The sequence below is a fragment of the Paroedura picta genome, chromosome 16 (assembly GCF_049243985.1).
Source record: "Paroedura picta isolate Pp20150507F chromosome 16, Ppicta_v3.0, whole genome shotgun sequence".
In the NCBI taxonomy this organism is placed as follows: domain Eukaryota; kingdom Metazoa; phylum Chordata; class Lepidosauria; order Squamata; family Gekkonidae; genus Paroedura; species Paroedura picta.
In genome coordinates, this window is record NC_135384.1 from 21,743,330 (window position 1) to 21,763,075 (window position 19,746).

Consider the following 19,746-nt stretch of genomic DNA (forward strand, 5'->3'; position numbering starts at 1 on the left):
TTACACTGGGGATGGCACAGGCACTGCCCAGAAGGCCACCATATCCCAGTCTCACATTTGGCGCACTGCTCTTATGGAACGATCCTTTTTTCTCAGCCCAGAAAAATGTCCTTTGAACAAAGGCATCTGGATGAACCATGACGAATAAATGGCGAAAAACATAAGCCTCTGAAAAGCCTCATGGGGAGTGCGGTCCTGACTGAGCTGAAATGAATGCCAGTTGTACAAAACTTCCAGCTGGATTGTGCCCTAAGTGTCCGAAGCTTCAGATTCTTATAATGCATTATTTGTAGGCCAATATTTAAGTTTGTGCAGGTGGACCTCCGGTTCCATCTCAGACTGAATCTAGAACATCCCGATGGAAGTGAAACTATTGGGTAAGAGCAGGGGAGCACCTTTGAAGGAATACTGAGAGAATGAAGGCACCTTTCTATTCTTACAACAACCTTGTAAGGTAGGACTGGCTGGCAGAATGACAAGCTCAAGGTTAACCAATGAGTTTTGTGGCACCCTTCCCAGATCTCAGCCCACCACTCTCCCACAAGGCCCATTCAGATTAATCTCTCTGTTATTTATTTGTTTGTTTGTTTGTTTATTTGTTTGTTTGTTTGTTTAAAACGTGTCCTTCCTCTGAGAAACTTGGAGCTGGGTCCATGGGGTGTCTTTCTCTTGATTATCTTCACAACAAGGCTGTGAGGTAGGTCAGACTGAGAGGGTTTGACCCAACGGACATTCAGTGAAGACCCAGTTCTCAATCCAGCATTCTAATTATTGCACCGAACTCCCCCAATTTTGTCCCGGGGAAATCCACATTCTGCAGTTAATCAAGATTAGGTTGGATGCCTGGTGCTCAGTTTAGTTATAGAGTGGGTTGGATCCAGCCCTAGAGCTCTTATGCAAGTGGAAACGCCAGAAAAGGATCTTTGTAGCTTCTTGCACTAAGTCCAACTTCTATTTTCCCCAGTTACTTTTCTGTGGCGCATTTTGTGCAATCAGTTTCATTCATTCATTCATTCATTCATTCATTCATTCATTCATTCATTCATTCATTCATTCATTCATTCATTCATTCATTCATTGTTCTGTACACCACCTTTCCCCACAAGCAGGTTTGGGGCAGTTCACATCATACATCATATATACAGTGTATCGAAATTACAGTTAAAACCATAATAAAGGTTAAGGTTTTAACCTTGCAGTGCTCCATTTTCTTGCCTCTCATTCCATTCGGCCATCCGCCTGTCAGTCCACTTACGGGCATCCTATAATTTCCCCTTTGAGTTTGCCTTTCAGTTTACTGGTGGGGATACTGGAGATGAATGTAGGGAGGCCCATAGATTTTGTGGGCCACCTTAACTTGCTTGGACCTCAAGCATAATCCTCGTTGAAGAACACCACCTTGCAGGCCCTCTGATCTTAGGTAGCTCCATCAGGCCCAGATCTCCAATGGCAGCTTGTCCCACCAGAAAAGTCTTGTGCAAGATCTTCTCAATTGCTCCAAGTCAGTCCATTTTGCTGCTTGTGCCTTGCTGGATCCAAGCCAGAGTCCACTGAGGGAAAGTGGCTGTCAGGATGGGCAGGTTCACACATGCATGTACATGACACTCAAGATCTCCTCTCTCATTTGTGACTTTGCATTTGAGGGTGCAAGAAAGTTACAGGAACTTGGGGCTGCTGGGCACATTCACGCTTCTCATTGTTGCAGATGGGGGCCTGTGAACCCATCCGTTGTTCAAAGCAAATGGGCTGAGTGCCAATGCAGCTCCATCGAGTCCTGCTCTTCTCCTATCACCTGTGCCAGGTGTGATTTTGTGGGATGCTTAGAAAGACACTGGACTGGATCCAAATCATTGCTTGCATGGGAGGAAGGCTGCCCACGTGCGAGGCCTGATTTTTCTTACCCTTGCCATGGGAACCCAAAATGCTTAGCAAAATCATGGTTCTATTGAGAGTAGGACTTGAGGAGGGAGAGCGTTTTGGATTGCCATGCAATGCAGAGCCAGGAAAACCATGCTCCAGAAGCCCACAGAGATGTGAATCAGGATCCAAGCCAGTTTTCCAATTCAGTTTTTGCTGTACATTATTCAGGTGGGGGCCATGTTGGTTCCTCATGCTCCTAACTTGGCACTCTCTTTCCGGCTGTCGGTGCCTCTGGGTGAATAGTAGGATGGCAGCCATGATTTTTGGGTTTTTAAAATGCCAGTGTTAAACTTGCTCATGGCCTGTTTGCGATTTGTGAACCCAAAACGAAAGGAGATCTGTAGGCTAAATAAATTTCCTGAAGTATTTATTCATTTGCTTCTTCTTCATGATTTCACAAGTGTAATCAACAAAAGTCCCAAGAGTTCTCTTTTCATCTTTTCCATTTCTTAAATATGATCAACAATCAAAACAGTATCCCAGGTATTCTGCCTGTTTTCCTTCACCTTCGTCAGTGATTGTTAATCTGAATGCTCAATTTTATTGGATATCACATAGCTTTGTGCTCATAGATTCCTGCCTGTAAGCATTGGGGTCGTACCATAAACTGTTTTGGATTCAGTTAATGGATGGCTTCTGATCATGTCCCAAACTTCATGCGCTTTGTGGTGTACATGTGATTTCGACATTCGATTGCATCCATATCAGGTGCGTCTCCATTCCGTTGCATGGGAGTCCTGTCTTCCCCGTCCGTTTCTGCACCTGCAGAGGCACTCTTTGTTCCCCGGCAGTCGAACTGTGCTGCCGTCCAGTCAGGCCTTGTTTGAATCTGAAACCCGCTTAAGCAACAGTGGCTCTTTGACTCCGAGTCCCTTGCTGTGCCCCAATAATGTCACCACATCAATCCTTCCATTCTGTGAGTGGCCCTCATGTTTATAAAGCTGGCCCTTTGGGGAACAGAGCTGAACGCCAATCTGGCACGCAGCCGACAGGCCGCCGCCACTGTGGGCTTTGCAAGTGACCTGCTTTGCATTATTGGGGAATGCGCCTTCCCTTCCACATGTGGCCAACAGATTGTGCCTGGGGCTATGGGCTGGTGAGCCGGCAGCCCTGCTCCAGCTTCTGATCCGCATAGCCGGCATCCTTTCACTTCCCGCCTTCTCTAAACTCAACTAAACTCAGAAAGTGAGAGGGGGGCCAGCCGGAGGTGAGTCCTTCTTTGGTGGTTGCTGATAATTTCCGAGCATAAGGTGGGCACCACCGACAAGAACGGGTGGTTCTGTCCTGTTTGTTTCCCCTTAGATATGGCCTGGATAGCCCGGGCGAGCCTGATCCTGTCCAATCTCAAAAGTTAAGCATGAGCATCCCTGGCTAGCATTTGGAAGAGTGACCTCCAGGGAATACCAAGGTCATGAGGTGGGGGGCAGGCTATGGCAAACTACCTCCAAACAGCTCTTGCTTGGCAGCCAGACAAGCTGAGGATCTCCTGGTTATACGACACACATGCCATATGAAAAATAAAATAAATAATTTCCTCTTATAGCATTTTCTGTAGGACAGCACAGAATCATAGGACCACAGAGTTGGAAGGGACCTCCAGGGTCATCTAGTCCAACTCCCTGCACAATGCAGGAACTCACAACTATGTGCCCACCCACGATGACTCCAATTTTATGCCCAAGTGATTCCCCCCCTAAAAAATCTTCAGATTTCAGTCTAGTCTGGAGGAAAGTCACCTGCCATCCCACAATGGGCAATTCCCTGGGTATGTAAAGAAAGGCCACAAGAGACAAACACGGGCACGTCCCCTCCTGCCCACCCACGTAGAATCTGCTTAAGTTCATAAAATCAGCATTTCATAGAATCATGGAGTTGGAAGGGACCTCCAGGGTCATCTAATCCAACCCCCTGCACAATGCAGGAACTCACAACTACCTGCCCACCCACAGTGACCCCAATTTCATGCCCAAGTGATCCTACCCCCACCACAAATCTCCAATTTCCAACCTGGCCTGGAGGAAATTCACCTCCCATCCCACAGTGGCTATCAGCAATTCTTTGGGTATTCGAGGAAGGGCTACAAGAGGCAAACACTGCCACATCCCTTCCTGCCCAACCAACAATCTGCCTAAGTTCATAAAATCTGCCTTTCTGTCAGATGACAGTTTCAGTATTTCTGAACATGGGCCCTATCAAGCTGCAGGGATGTGAGAGGAAGTCATATGATATTGGAGTCATTGGACAGGAAGGGGGCGGGGGGGCGGAACAAAGCCTTATAATCTCACCAGGGTCAAAGCCAGGACCATGGACAGCGGAGCAAGAGAGATGGGGGTCAAGAAGCACAAACCAAGTATCAGAAGGTGGACAACAGTAAGAAACAACCCAAGGGACATACAGGTATCCTTGACACTGCTAGATGATCTTACCTCCTCCTCCTCCTGTTCATCTGGTCAAATGGGGAAAGAGAGGAGGGTGGCATGACTCCCTTGTTCTTAATACACTCGTGCAAGGAGTATGGACCTTCCAAAAAGCAGCACCAACCCCAGCAACCTATAAAGGTTCTCAACATCTCAGAGGGGTGCCCATGATCCTCCTGAGCATCCTGACCCATGGGTTGAAAACCACTGATCTACTGAGAACAACATCCTTCCTTGGATCTTTGCAATGCTCCAAAATACCATAGCTCAATAAAATATAGACATTGCCAACTTCATTCTCACTTGTTGGGTTGAATCCAATCAACTGTTCTGCTAGTGAAAAGGGACATAAGATCAGAGGCAGTCTTAGTAATTCTGGGGCCCTGGGCAAATAGGTGTGCAAGCATGAGCTACCTCGGAGGGGGGGGGGACCTCCCCCTGTGGGGCCTGGGAAAGGTGTCCCAATTGCCCATTGGCTAACACCAACCATGAGCAAAGTTGGTCTTTTGACCATCAGGAAAATCTATGCTGGCAATCATGGAACTTGTGTGTACAAAAATATGTGGGATGGGAGATGTAATAAAAAGGACAATTGAATGATACTGACTGCAACAGCTGGCTAGATCCAACCCCACCCCTGCACCTGCAACGTGCTTATAATTTACACTGGAGGAGTCAGGAATGGAGAAAGAGACCTGGGGGTAGGGATGAAAAATAGAAGCCAAGAGAGCTGCAAGCGTAAGCTACAACTTTGAAGAGGTGGATCTTGAAGGCTGAAAGGGAGGCAGCGTGGCCAACGAAGGGGTGGGGTGGGATGAGGCTTTTCCTGGCACACAGAAAAGCAGGCCAAATATCAGAGAATGGAAGAGATGTCCAAGGCTGCCAATTGAAGATGATCATGTGTGCTGTAAAGAAAACAACCATAAGAAGAGATGAGGAGATAGTCCTGGGTAGAGAGGCAGAGCCTTGGAAGTGAGAGCAGTGTGACCCCCATCCTCAAAGCTACCCCGGTTATGGTCTTCTAGAACTAGGGTTGAAATACTTTGGACTGGCCCCTCCAAGATCAGTTTCATCTGCACCCATTATCCAGCGATGTGCTTTCATTTCCTGCCATGAAAAGCTTCAGCTGCAGATTTCTGAATAATAAGCCTATGTTTGGTGTAGCGGTTCTTCTTCTTCTTCTTCTTCTTCTTCTTCTTCTGACTGAGTCAAAGCCGCTTTGAGACTCCTGGTAGAGAAAAGCAGCATATAAGAACCAACTCTTCTTCTTCTTCTTCTTCCTCCACATGCAGCCAGCTGGGTGACCTTGGGCTCACCACAGCACTGATAAAGCTGTTCTGGCCGAGCAGGAATATCAGGGCTCTTTCTGCCTCACCCACATCACCGGAAAGGGAAGGCGATTGTAAGCCTCTTCTCTTCATCCCACTTGCCAGGGTTTCCCCAGCTTTGTCCCAATTATTCCCAGCCTGCTTTGTTTTGGTCTTCCTTGGAAGATTGCAGCCCAAGACGTTTTACTCACGGTATGCTGGAAAGGCTCATATTTATGGACCTCCAAATCCACCCTGCTCATTTCCCTCCAGCCTCACCCGATCTTTTTGCAGGCTTTTTAAAAAGTGGTGGATGTAGTGCGATATGAAGCCATCCCCAAAGCCTGCTGGGGACGTGGCAGAGGAACTGGCGGGTGCATCAGGATGACCAAGGGAAGCGCACTGGAAACCCCTTTGCAGATGCTTCCTTGCCACAGGAATGGCCCTGAATCCACACCCTCAGTGAGTACACAACAGACACTTGTCCCTGTGGAGTTTCAGCCTCCGGGTCTGCTGTCAGACTTCTTCTGTGTCTCATCATCCTCCCTTTAAAGACTTGCCTGTTTTTGCACCCCTCTCTCCAAGTTCTGGACATTTTCATTCCCAGACCTGCCCACATTCCGAACTTGGCATGCTAGCTATGAGGGGGGGGGGGATGTGTGTGTGTGTGTGTGTGTGGGGAGGGGGCTGAGATAAAAATGGATGGCAGGGGGAAGAAGGCAAACCAAGTCTGAGTCCAGAGGCCCCTTTATGCCTTGCAAAGTTTAATTCTGGGCATCAGCTTCCGTGTGCATGCACCCTCCTTCAGATATACTGGAACAGGTTTCCTCGAGCCTTACGGATAGGCAGAGAGAGGGTGGGTCAGTTGCCTGGAAGAGCTCCAATAAAATCAGAGTCCAGTGGCACCTTTAAAACCAACGAAGATTTATTCAAGGTGTGAGCTTTCGACTGCAAAGGTCAGGATGTAGAGCTGGGATTGGATTAAAAGAATTAAAGGCAATGGCAATGGGTAGCCTTCTCTCTAACACTCCAATGCTCCCCCTTCCTTCTTTTGCAATGGAGAAAGGACCATGGCAGCAGTATCTCTTATGGCCCCATCTCCTCAAGTCTAGTGGCTCTTTCCCTTCTGCACACCCAGGGAAGCCATGGCTGGGGAGCGGGGGGGGGGGGAGCCAATGTCCATCGGAAAACCCATGAATCAATCACATTTTCATCCCGCCCTTCCGGCAAGGAGCTCCGGAGGGCATAAGTAGTTTTGCAGGTGGGGAAAGGGTGTTTAACCCTCAAGAACCACTCCCCCCCTTCAACTCCCAGATCTGGAACGTGTTAGCTTGCTGCGCTGGCTCGTCATGCTCCATAACTTTGGGGCTACTGAATTCCATTGTGTAGGGTGGGGGGAGGATGAATTTGGGACACAAACTAAGAGGCGCAGCCAAATCCATGTCACAGCTCTAGCCTTTTGGAGAGGCCTGTTCTGTATTTATTTCGCTGATATAGACATCCAGCCTTGTGTTCAGGGAGGCTGGTTGCCATCAGGGCTGGAGGAAAATGTCCAGCCCCTTGGAGGTTTACTGTGTGGATATGGGCAGCGGAAGCTTTTCATGACATGGAGGTGAACAACCTGGTAAATAACATCCCATTAAGATTCAGGGGAAGGAACAGGCATTTCCTTCCCTCTGCCTTTGTTACAGCTAGTTGACAACCCAGGCAAGGAGGTGATGGTTTCTCCAGATTTTACCCACATATTAGCCCCGTGAGGGAAATTACAAGAAGTAGAACAGCTGGTTTCTTCATGCCCTACCTTCTACTACATGGAGTCTCAAAGTGGCTCACAATCATATTCACTTCCTCTCCTCACGACGGGCAACTTGGGAGGTAGATAAGCTTGAGAGAGTTCTGAGAGAACTGTGACCGACCCAACGTCCCCCCATGGCTGCATGTGGAGGAGTGGGGGATCAAGCCCAGTACTCCACATTAGAGGTTCTCCCAAGGTAGGCTTGTCAGGGTAGGAAGACCATGATAGGATTTCCTACTTCAAGGTAGAACCTGAAATTCTCCTTGGTTTCTCATTTAAGAAGAGGAGGTTGGTACTTATATGTTGCTTTTCTCTACCAGAAGGAGTAAGAACTAACTTTCTTCTTCTCTTCTTCTTCTTCTTCTTCTTCTTCTTCTTCTTCTTCTTCTTCTTCTTCTTCTTCTTCTTCTTCTTCTTCTTCTTCTTCTTCTTCTTCTTCTTCTTCTTCTTCTCCTCCTCCTCCTCCTCCTCCTCCTCCTCAGCTTTTCTCTACCCGAAGGAGTCTCAAAGCGGCTAACCTTCACCTTCCCTTTCCTCTCCCTGCAACAGACACCCTGTGAGGTGGGTGAGGCTGAGAGAGCCCTAATATTACTGAAGAAGAAGAAGAGCTGGTTCTTATATGCCAATTTTCTCTACCCGAAGGAGTCTCAAAGCGGTTTACAGTCACCTTCCCTTTCCTCTCCCTACAACAGACACCCTGTGAGGGAGGTGAGGCTGAGAGAGCTCTGAGAACTGTGACTGGCCAAGGTCACCCAGCATGTGGAGGAGGGGGGAATCAAACCTAGTTCTTCAGATTAGAGGCCACCACTCTTAACCACGACACTATGAAAGCTCATGATTAAGTGACAACATTATTCACATACTCCAAAGAACTCTGTTCCATTGTGGGAGCCAAACCTCTGTGGAGATGAACCCATAGAGTTCCCATAGGTTATATTTAATGAAAGACACTTCTTGGGTTTTTCAAAAGGTCAGTTCCTTTAAGACAATTGGTTTAAAATGGGCTTCTGCTTCCTGCCTCATCACATCCTACCCAGAATCCACTGGACTGCCCTCTGCTACCAGCTAGGCAATCCACTGAGATCTGCTCACTCAAAAATGCAGGTATGGCTGGTATGAGATTATTCCTGTCTACTGTCTCCCAAAGAAACTATAAAATTGTCAACAGGAGTGTTTCGGAGGCCTGTTCCTCTCCCCAGATTGATACTGGCCTCCAGTTTTTTTTCAAAGCTCCTACAGTTAATATTTTTGCCTCCTGCAATAACCATAAATCAGGCAGGTTTCCCTTTTGGGGGGAATGGTCTGAAGCATACAGGACCACCTGGTCAGGTCTAGCCATCCCAGTCTGATTTTGCCTCTGCCATCCTTCCTAGGATGCACGTCTTCCTCTTTCCCACTGGAATGTCTGTTGGGATATTAATAAAACAGAACCAGAACCAAGATGCCCCACTTGTTAATCCTAGTTAGTAGGGGGGAAAATGACAATACTTGGTAATATCTGTAAATGGTAGGCTCTGGCCATTATTTGAGCACCTGGCTCTGGTTTAGAGTTCCTGAACATCAGAGGGAGAAGTAAAGGGTAACTCAACAAATAGGTAACTGAGAAGGATGCATTCCAATTAGCAGCGTTACACACAGCACATTGTGTCATTACGTTTCCCCTTTGCAAAGTGTTGTTTATGCCAATCACATTGCTTTGATTTGATTATGTTCGTCACTCCCCAGTGCTGGGCCAGGCAAACGTCTTGTGGGCACATTTTGAAATACAAGCAGGTTATGTTACCGATAGGGAAGGGAGACATTTGCCTCCCAGCCATAGGATGGCAAGAGACAAATGTTTTACTTGCACACACTGGCTGTTTTGTCAATGGGGGGAGAGGGACATGAATGTTAGGCTCACTCTGAAATAAAAAACCTGACAAGGTCTTTTGTCTTTTGTCCCACAGACTCAGGCATTGCAATCAGTAACTGCAAATTGCAGCTGGTTGAGTCCCACTGCAAAAAAGGGAATCCTGATTTTGCCGCGTTACCTTGCAGCGGGGCAACTGACAACCAGATTTGCGACAGCACCGGGAACATGCCGACGTTTCTCTATCCAAAGGAGACTCACAGTGGCTTACAGTCGCCTTCCCTCTCCTCTCCCCACAACAGACACCCTGTGAGGTGGGTGAGGCTGAGAGAGCCCTGATATCACTGAAGTAGAAGAGTTGGTTCTTATATGCCGCTTTTCTCTACCCAAAGGAGTCTCAAAGCAGCTTATATTCACCTTCCCTTTCCTCTCCCCACAGCAGACACCCTGTGAGGTGGGTGAGGCTGAGAGAGCCTTGATATTATTGTTCATTCAAAACAGATTTATTAGTGCTGTGGCAAGCCCAAGGTCACCCAGCTGGCTGCATATGGAAGAGCAGGGAATCCACACTTCACTTTATCTTCCCAACAATAAGGCTGCCAAATTTTGAAAAGCAATCCTACACCCATTAAAAAACCCACATATTTCCCAACTGACTACTTAAAGTAAGTGATCGTTATGACAAATCTCATCTTAAAGTACCCTCCTATTTAAGATGTGATCATTGTTAACAGATGTCCCCCCAAAAAGAGGACATGTCCTCTAAAAAGAGGGCATCTGGTAACTCTTCCCAATGACCCTGCATGGCAGGTGAGCCTGAAAGATGGTGGCTGGTCCAAGGTTACCCAGTGACCTTCATGGCAGAGTAGGGATTTGAACCTGGGTCTCGCAGAATCCTCTCAAAGCCTTTACCTGTTCCACCACACAAGATCAGGGCCACAGTGGTTTAGGTTGTTGCTTAGCTCTTTTCCCCAAGCAAACTGCCAACTGAGAAAACTCTCCAGGTAATTTAGTTCCTTGGCCATTCACCTTGTCAAGCAACATATGGCTCTTACAGGAGAAGATATGCTTGGGAATGACATGAGAGCATTCGTGCACATATGCTCAGTGGGAATTACGAGGCTGTGAAGAGGACTGATAATGAGCCCTGGAATGCACAGCAGTGATGTCACCTGGGTTAAAGGTGAACAGAACATGGCAGGTGTGAGACTGGACTGAGTCTAAGAATATGTGAAATAATAAAGGGAGGGTGTACCGCTGAGCCCCTGTAAGTCCCTTTCCCTGCTCATGGAATTAAACCACAGCAAATGAGTTTAGGAAAGTTTCAGATCTGCTTCTAAACTATTGAGTTGAGATAACAATGTTGAATTACACAACTGTAGCTCTGCTTCAATGTGTAAACAAAACTCTCTTGTCAAACAAGGAACATCTGGAGAGCTCCCTCAAAATCTCCTGCTGCCAGTGCAGGCTGTTTGTTCCCTTCCTGTGGGAGGTTTGGGGTTTAAGAGGAAATGGGTTAAAATAAGTAGCTGCTCAACATCACTCTCAATGGTGTTGGAGCATCTCCCCACCCCAGCTTTGTACAAGTGTGGTTTTCTTTGCGGTGCTGGGTGGAAGAGTGTTGTGAGAATCGAGCTGACAGTAGTTTGTATGCAGGGGGGGGGGGGAGAGAGAGAGAGAGAGAGAGAGATGGACTTGGTAATTTATCCAGATATTGTCAATGCGTATGCATGCACTCTTATGGCACAGAGTGGTAAGACAGCAGAAATGCAGTCTGAAAACTCTGCCCATGAGGCTGGGAGTTCAATCCCAGCAGCCAGCTCAAGGTTGACTCAGCCTTCCATCCTTCCGAGGTTGGTAAAATGAGTACCCAGCTTGCTGGGGGATAAACGGTAATGACTGGGGAAGGCACTGGCAAACCACCCCGTATTGAGTCTGCCATGAAAACGCTGGAGGGCGTCACCCCAAGGGTCAGACATGACCCGGTGCTTGCACAGGGGATACCTTTACCTTTACCTTTATGCATGCACACAATACTCACACATGCACATGCATGTACAAATTATGATTGTGCGTGCACATATGCCAATAATGCTCAGCCATGAACACACATATACAGATTATGCTTATCCATGCACATACAAAGTATACTCAGCTGTGTGCATACACACATACAAATTTTGTTCATCCACATGCCTGCATAAGTTATGTTTGTGTATGCACATATGTACAAATTATGCTCATCTATGCACATGCACATACAGATTATGCTCACCCATGCACATAAACACAGAAATGATACAGCATATCCATGCACATATTATGCCCATGTACGTGCACTCTCATACAAATCAGGCTGCACATGCAGGGCCATGGTGCACACAGACCTAGAACCATTTTCTGGGCTGGAGCTCAGTGCCAGTGGCACTTCTGAGCATGTGCAGCGCAAAAGACTTTCCCTCATTGCACCCGGTAATCGTTGCCAGCTGCCACCCGTTCAGGGTTCGAAAGAGGCCGCTCACACCAGGCAGGGAGCTTCCAGGCACTCTTGTATTCTGGCACCTCTCTTTCTCCAGCACATCAGCCAAGAGGGCGCAGGGGGTGTGGGCGGTCTGTTCCATGACAGGACATTGTATATACCAAGGCTGCCTTGCAATATAAATAACCATTATACTGAAGCAAGCAAACCGTTCTGATCTGGAATCGTTCAAACTCATCACCTCAGCGAACTGGCATCTCATTCTGACTAAATTGGGAGCAAACAGGCCTAAACTGCTCATGTTGCAATCCTGCCCCATGCAGATTTCTTTGCGATGGCCAAGGATCGTAGGTTTTGCTGTTTCCTGAGTGAGTGCTGGTGTGCCAGCACAAGTCAAGGAACATCCCCACAGGAAGGGTGGGAGCAAGAGGGAGAGCATCTGCCTGGCAAGCAGAAGTCCCTGGATTCCGTCTCTGATCTTTCCAATTGAAAGGATGAGGTGATGTGAAAGACCTTGACCTGAGACCACCAAGGGCAGCTTCTCCTCAGAGTAGACAATGTTGCCTCCAACAGGTCAACGGTCTGACCCAGCAGAAGATAGCTCCCTGTGCTGAGGTGAGTCTCTAGCCCAATGGTAGAGCATCTGCTTGGCAGGTAGAAGGTCCCCATTTCAATCCCCAGCATCTCCAACTGAAAGGAACAATAACAGATGATGAAGAAGAAGAGTTGGTTCTTATATGCTGCTTTTCTCTACCTGAAGGAGTCTCAAAGTCACCTCCCCTTCCTCTCCCCACAACAGACACCCTGTGAGGTGGGTGAGGCTGAGAGAGGCCTGATATTACTGAAGAAGAAGAGTAATATCACTTTCTCAAAAAAAGAGATAAGGTTGATCTGACATGACTTGTTCTTGCGAAACCCGTGCTGAGTCTTAGAAACTACCTGAAGGAGGCTCAAAGTGGCTTCCAGTTGCCTTCCCTTTCCTCTCCTCACAACAGACACCCTGTGAGTAAGGTGAGGTTGAGAGAGCCCTGAGATTCCCGCTCCATCAGAGCACCTTTATCAGTGCCATGGCGAGCCCAAGGTCACTCAGCTGGCTGCATGTGGGGGAATGCAGAATCAAACTTGGCTCGCCAGATTAGAAGTCTGCACTCCTAACCACTACACCAAAGACCTCTGAGCCTGAACTCCCGGAGAGCTGCTACCAGTCAGAGGAGGTAATGCTGAGCTTGATAGACCAGCGACCTGACTCAGCAGACAGTGGCTTCACACCTATCTAGCCTCATTAAAAGGGCAGCTCTGCCTAATGTCAAGATGAGCTTGAAAGCTATGAATCTTTTGCCGGGTTTTATGTGCCCCAGTAAGATTTGGGAGGCCAGCTGAGAGCCAGCTTTGCTTGGAGGCCACACATTTCGCTGGACTTCCAAGGACAGCCCAAATCAAGGGGCCTTATGGGGGAGTGGATGTTGCTGAGCATGCTCCAACATTTGCACTGCTGGTCCTTCCCTGTCAAACTGCATGGCTGTCCAAGACGCAGGAAGACGTTAGTGCTTAACCTTGGGGGGCACCGTTCAGAAAGGGAAGGGTTTAGCCTGTGAATCCACACTTTCTGGCTTTGGGAACTGCTCCCAGAGCATGACCTGAAGGCACCTGCTGAAGCGGAACTGCTTTGGGTCTGATGAGTCGCTGGGTGAGAGACCACCCATGTGCCAAGACCCCCATGCGCATTATGCCAAGACCCTTGAGGAAAGAGCGGGAGATGGATGCAGGAGAAATTCACTCACACATGAAACGACCAAGGGGTAGCCAGACCTGCTGTACCGGCACAGGCTCGCTCATCAATTAGCGCCAGTGTACTTGAACTGGCATATTAGGAAATGCAAACAAAGGTGGTCCAGAACATTTATTCCTAAAAGCAAACATCTGTGGTTCAACTGGAATGTCTGGAGTAAATGTATGCAGATGTTTACCTAAACCAGCCGTTTTGATTGCAAAGTAAACATGGAAAGCAGCAGGATTTTTTTTTTGTTTTGGCCATGTTTCAGGGCAGGAGAGAAGATCAAGGGATGAGAGACACCCTGGAAATCCGGAGAGCAATCAAACAATGGCTGGGATACATATAAGATGCAAGGGGCACAGGTATGCGTATTTATTCACATCTGAACAGTACACAGTTACAGTTGTCCACGCAGTCGCTACAAAATCATCTAAGACCACACAGGTGCATCCAACCCCCCCCCCCCCAGCTGAACTCCCTTCCCCGCCCCTCGTGAGTCATCCATCCATGCAAAGGGAAACGTGAGGGGAATGGGTCTTTGGTTGACCCCAGTCAAGCCTACAGACCAATCCAGAGCTTCGATTACAGAAATATTTATTCACTATAAGAATTGTCTAATAAACTGGCATTTGTATTACAGGCAAACCATGGGACGGTAGCCACAAAACAATTCTCCCACACGCTTTGTAAAAAAAATAAAAATATAAAAGGCAAAAAGGTCATTAACTTTGGCTGCTTTGTGTCTCTTTCAAGAGCAATAATCTTTCCTTTCTTTCTCTTTCTTTCTTCTTCTTTCTTTCTTTCTTTCTTTCTTTCTTTCTTTCTTTCTTTCTTTCTTTCTTTCTTTCTTTCTTTCTTTCTTTCTTTCTTTCTATATTCTGAATACAGTTTAGAAACATGCCAACAAAATTTTATGGGGAAATGTAGTTTTCCAAACAATGGCCTGCATCTGACCACTCCACTAAGCAAACTTCGAAGCTTCCCTCCAGCCTAAAATAGCTTCCTCCAACTTAAGGGGCTGTTCCTCCAATGGGAAAGCTACTTTGTGCTGGAGGGACTTCCTCCAGTCGAAGACAGGATACAACCCAAGGTTCTTTCTCCATGCAAAAAAAACAACAAAACCCACTCTATTCGTTTTCTGTGTTCAAGGACTTTATCCTTCATTGGGAAGCATTCAGGCATCTAAAATCTGAATGGCACAGTCCGAGACAAACCTGCACCATGCCAAGACTGGTTGCTCTCTTTTTGTGCTGGCAGAAAAAAAGGGCTGCAGTCTTATGCATACTTACTTGGGAATCAGTCCTGCTGAATTCAGTAGAATTTTTGTCTAAATTTGTAGAATTTGCAGAGCAACATACATTCCTTCGAAGCTGCGCTCCCGTTGTCAAGAAATCTCTTGTAAAACCAGCATGGCCCTGATATGGCTCTTGTTCATATGCCTTAGTCCGGGGATTCTCAACTAGGGTTCCACGAGAGTTCTCCAGGGGTCTCCCAGCCTCCCCCCTATATCCTTCCTTCATGGACTTGCTCAAAAGAGAAAGGGGGTGGAGCCTGGACACCTACTCCTGCCTCAAACCACCTCCTTTCTCTCCCCTCCTCAGTCTTTCTTGAATATGGTGGAGATGAGTGGCTAGCTTACTTCCAGCCTGGTTCCAGGGCTTCTTGAAGTTTGAAACATATTTCAAGGACCCTCCACTGTCTACAGGCTGAAAAAGGCTGTCAGTCAAGGCAACCCACCATGTTTGGAGTCTCGATGCCCCAACCCAGATATCTCTCAGCCTAACCATTCCCCACTCTTGACTTCATAGGTGGAAAGAGCATTTGGTCCTAGGCCCATTCTGCACACATAGGATAATGCACTTTCAATGTGCTTTGGCAGCTGGATCTTCCTGTGCGGAACAGGAAAATCTACTTCTAAAGTGCACTGAAAGTGCATTATCTATTGTGTGCAGACTAGGCCCTGGACTCCCAATGCCCTCAATATACCATGAATGAATACTCCTTTGGTATTCTTACTCAGTTGTCCTCACTGGTTAAGTATGATCAGGCTCATCCATATCCACCCCCCCAACAATATTGATTCAGCTTGTGCTGTAACTGGGTCAGATCCAAGGGTTTCATTGCACTAATGGGGGAGCCGCCCTCTCTTTCGAGGAGCCCTTCTCCAGCGGCAGAGGTGTGGTCTTCCAGTGAGACTCCTGACTTTGCAGCAAAAAAAGCTATCGTCAGCAGAGCTGCCCACATCCAAACAGTGGTATGGCCTGCCAAGCTGACATTGTGCACAGCCTGTATTATTGATGAATATTATTATTATTTTAATCCATTACTCTTTTTTAAAAGCTCCTCTTGTCTATACAACACACTCAGAACACTGAAGATGGGACTAAGAGATGCAGAGAGTCAGCTGCTCCAGGAAATGGGTTGGATCTAGACTATATTTCCCTCTAATGGAAATTTCCACACTGCTCTGCTGCAGACTCCTTGGGGCACTGTTGACTGAACAATGCTGGCCTGGGTCCTACTCAGTGAAGGCTGCAGCCTTCCCCCAGCCTAAGGATCCAGACTAAGGGTCCTTCTTCCTCCAGTGGAAAGGCTGCTCAAGTTGGAGGAAGACTCCGTGGACTGGTGGAAGTCTTCAAATGTCACTGAGAGTAGAGGTATGACCCAGAATCCTCCTTTTTCTCACTGCAATTTGACCATCATGCTTAGCTCCACCCTTCAATTTTTGCCTAATACCCAAGTCAAGGGAAGTTTGGAATTTCCTGTTCACACAATGAAACGTATCAATTTCAAGGAAGCAAAGTACAGACTCTCAGTGCTATGCTGAAGATTCCCAATCATCACTCTGAATCAACATTGGGGGCAGATGGGGATGGATTCCTTCTTTCCTGCCATCTTCTTAAAGTTTCTCCCCTCATTTCTTAAACTTTTTTGAAGGTCACCCTTTCTACATAGTTCTAGTTCAGAGGGACAACTAAAGACAAGAGACCATCTCTTCACTGGACCAACTAGTTGTCTAACATGCTGCAAACGTTTGAGTTCTTCATCCATGGTCAGAAGAAAACTAAAACAGATTACATAGTATATATCAAACCAGGGAGTGTGATAGAATTTCAGTTCACATTTTTGTTGGCCCAACCCATTCTGGTAACTCCTTTTAGTTCCTTGTGTGTTTTCTCTCTCATACCCACACTGTATTCTTTTTTAAGGACTTGCTCATTGAAAAAAAAAAAAAAAACAGCAAGCCCTAGCAGAGGTATATTGGAGGAGACGACACGAAACCCAATTCTAGCTTCGACATATTGGTACAGAACCAGTGGAGCTCTTCCCTCCACCCCAGTGTCTTAAGATGCCCTTAAGACTCAATGCTCTAATGCAACAGAGGTAATGGCTTTAATAACCCACAGTGATTGGTTCATTTGTCTGAGGAAGAACACTGGGCATAGCTTCTAATGGTTCACCAAGACAATATCTGGGATGACGACAGAGATGAAACTTAGCCTGGCTTAGAGTATCACAGTGATTAGTAATTCACATGCCCATGAGCCATTTGGATGGTTTGGGTTGAATGGGTTGGTTTCTGCAGCTCTGCTCTCCAGTATGGCTTTTGACCCCATGACATCAGTGCTGTCCATTCAAGGACCCTGCTCACTTTTGATCCAGGAGCAAAACCGGCAAGGGAGTTCAATGCCAACTATGGAAGTGCATCAGAGCAAGAAGGAGAAGGGCGTCGTATGGAGCGCATGGATGGCCATGTGGATTCTTTCTCACTCCGCCCCTAACGTCAAGGTTTGATCTTGGCAGTCACAAGTCATTCCCTTCCCCCTTTCAAGGAGGGTCTCTCCAAACAGGGATCCACGGCATCTTTGAAACATTTCCTTGCTCTTTCCCTCTCCGAGGCTGAACTCCTACACTTTCCGCCATCTTCAAGTCATGCAGTGTGTCCCGTCAAGCTTCCCCCTCTTTCTCGGCTTTGGAAACGTTCAAGAAAAGAGCTGGTGACTTAATGTGAGTGGGCAAGGGAAGTGACATCAGGCGGAAGCAGTGAAGCACGTGGGGGTGGGTACTGATGTCAGAGAGGCACCTGAAAGAGAGGCATGGGCCAGACACAGCACTTTGCCCCGCATATCGGCAGAGACAGCAAACCCTGCTATCCCTCCATCCCAGGAGATATTTCATAAAGAACGAAAAATCCACTCCAGTTACTTTCCTCTTTTGCTAGCATACTTCGGTCTGCTACCAGCAAGAGGTATTGGGTGAAGATACTCGGGTGGGGGAGAGGGACAACAATCAAGTCAGTGCCTACAGGATTGCTCCAAGATCCCAGGCGCTAGGGGGAGGAGCAAACTCTGTTTTTCCTTCACATGTTTTCTCCCAAGAGGCACCAGTGAAGAAAGGTGGGGCGATCCAAGGGGGGCCACCCCTTCTCCCTGCTTCACACTGGCGAGCTAGCAGTGGACTCGCTGTACAGGCTTTCGACAATGTCCCCTCTTTGGATTTTGCGCAAGGCAGAGTAAAGGGCGTCCATGGTGGCGCTGTCCTTGCTGGACCAGTCGGAGAGGAGGGCGCGGACTGGGTATTCGTCCTGCGTGAAGGAGTCTATGTGGTCTTCCTTGTAGCCCAACTCCCCCGCCAAGTGGCGCCACGTCTCCTCCGTGGATCCGTTCAGCAGCTTTTCTACCTCCTCTCGTTTGTTGGCTGGCAGGCTGGTGTAGAGGTTCCCGTCTCCTTTAAGGCCTGTGTTGGGGAGAACAAGAGGAAAGGACAAGGAGGCATTAAGATGTGGAGTTCTCTGCCAGAAAATGAAGCGAGGGCCACAAATGTGTGTGTAAAGTGCCGTCTAGTCGCACTTGACTGATGGCAACCCCAGAAAAGGCTTCCAAGGGAAGAGAGAAGCAGAGGTGGTTTGTCAGGGCCTTCCTCTGCAGAGACTTCCTTGGTGGTCTTCCATCCAAGTACCGGCCCTACTTAGCTTTGGAGATCTAACGAGATCAGGCTCTACTTTGCTCCCTTCCCTCCCAGCCACAAGCTTTAAAAGGGGATTAGAGAGATTCGTGCAAGATAGGGTCCATCAAGGGCTGCCCCAGGAACCTCCCCATTCAGAGGAAGTAAACCTCTGAATACTAGTGCCAGAAAGCAACAACAGGGAAAGGTTTTGGCCTCTGTGCCTTATTGCTGACACGCCACAGTAATTATTCGGCCACTGTGTGAGACAAGATGCTGGACCTCTCAAACACAGCTGGGTTCTTTTACTGTTTTGGGGGTATGAAATCTTGGTCTGAAAGCACCATGTTCCGTCCTGACCACTCGAAACCACACAACTCTGGAAGGGAGATCACCGGGAGCTCTGGCACTGGCTTCGCCTTCTGCTCATGAATAAAGAGCAATCTGCTTTCACACATGCTAAATAATGCAGTTTCAATCCACTTCAGCGACTGTTTGCAAATGCATTTTGCCATTCCGCACAGTAAAATCCAGTTGCAAAGTGCATGGAAAGTGCATTATTTAGTGTGTGTGAAAGCGTCCAGCCTAGCTGGAACAAGAAAATGAAAAGCGCTCAGACAGGGCAGTCTTCACTGTCATCAAGCTGGATTTAATCCGTTTTGGCATCAGGGTGAGATGTAGATAGTTTATCCAGCAAGTACCCCTTTTCTGATGTTATAGCCAGGAGCCCAGCAATTGCAGGTATTGTGTGTTTTGGTATGTGAGGTTGCTCAGATGCCATCATGTTGTCCGGTCAGTGGCATGCACATATTTTTGCATTCAAGCACAGTGCATGCCCAATATGTGAACATCCCCTGTCTTGGCAACATGGGGGCATCAAGATATAGTCCTTGGTAGATATAGATGCAGCATCTGAAAAGGACTATGGTTTATGGTGAATCCAGTGCACCCTACTATCATAGCAGGAAATTTACATAAAAACTTCGCCGCAAGAAATCTGCACTTTTCTTGCTTGATTCAAAGGCCTTCCTTCATCTGTTATGGAAGCAAGATATGCCTGAATGCTCTATGCTCTACACCTATGTCCACGCCAGGTAGGAGTGGTAGAAACTATAGAACACGTGCTCCTACCAGGTAGCTTTTATCGAGACATTCAGATCCAATATATAATACCAATACTGGACAGACATCTTAGGCAAAACAAACAGCTGTTGTGTAACTATGCTCCTTGCTGATATACACAAAGCTATCTCCTGCAAAG

General features: G+C 47.4%; 1 protein-coding gene across 1 annotated transcript in view; it reads right to left on the reverse strand.

Annotated features, from left to right (window-relative positions):
- Nucleotides 1-14,118: 14,118 nt before the first annotated feature.
- The window catches only part of NGFR (nerve growth factor receptor), a 59,358-nt gene continuing 53,730 nt past the window's right edge, over nucleotides 14,119-19,746 (reverse strand). The window contains exon 7 of the mRNA XM_077313979.1: nucleotides 14,119-18,278. Coding sequence (XP_077170094.1) covers nucleotides 17,977-18,278 — 302 coding nt within the window. The 3' untranslated portion in view covers nucleotides 14,119-17,976. The remainder of the gene's footprint in view (nucleotides 18,279-19,746) is intronic.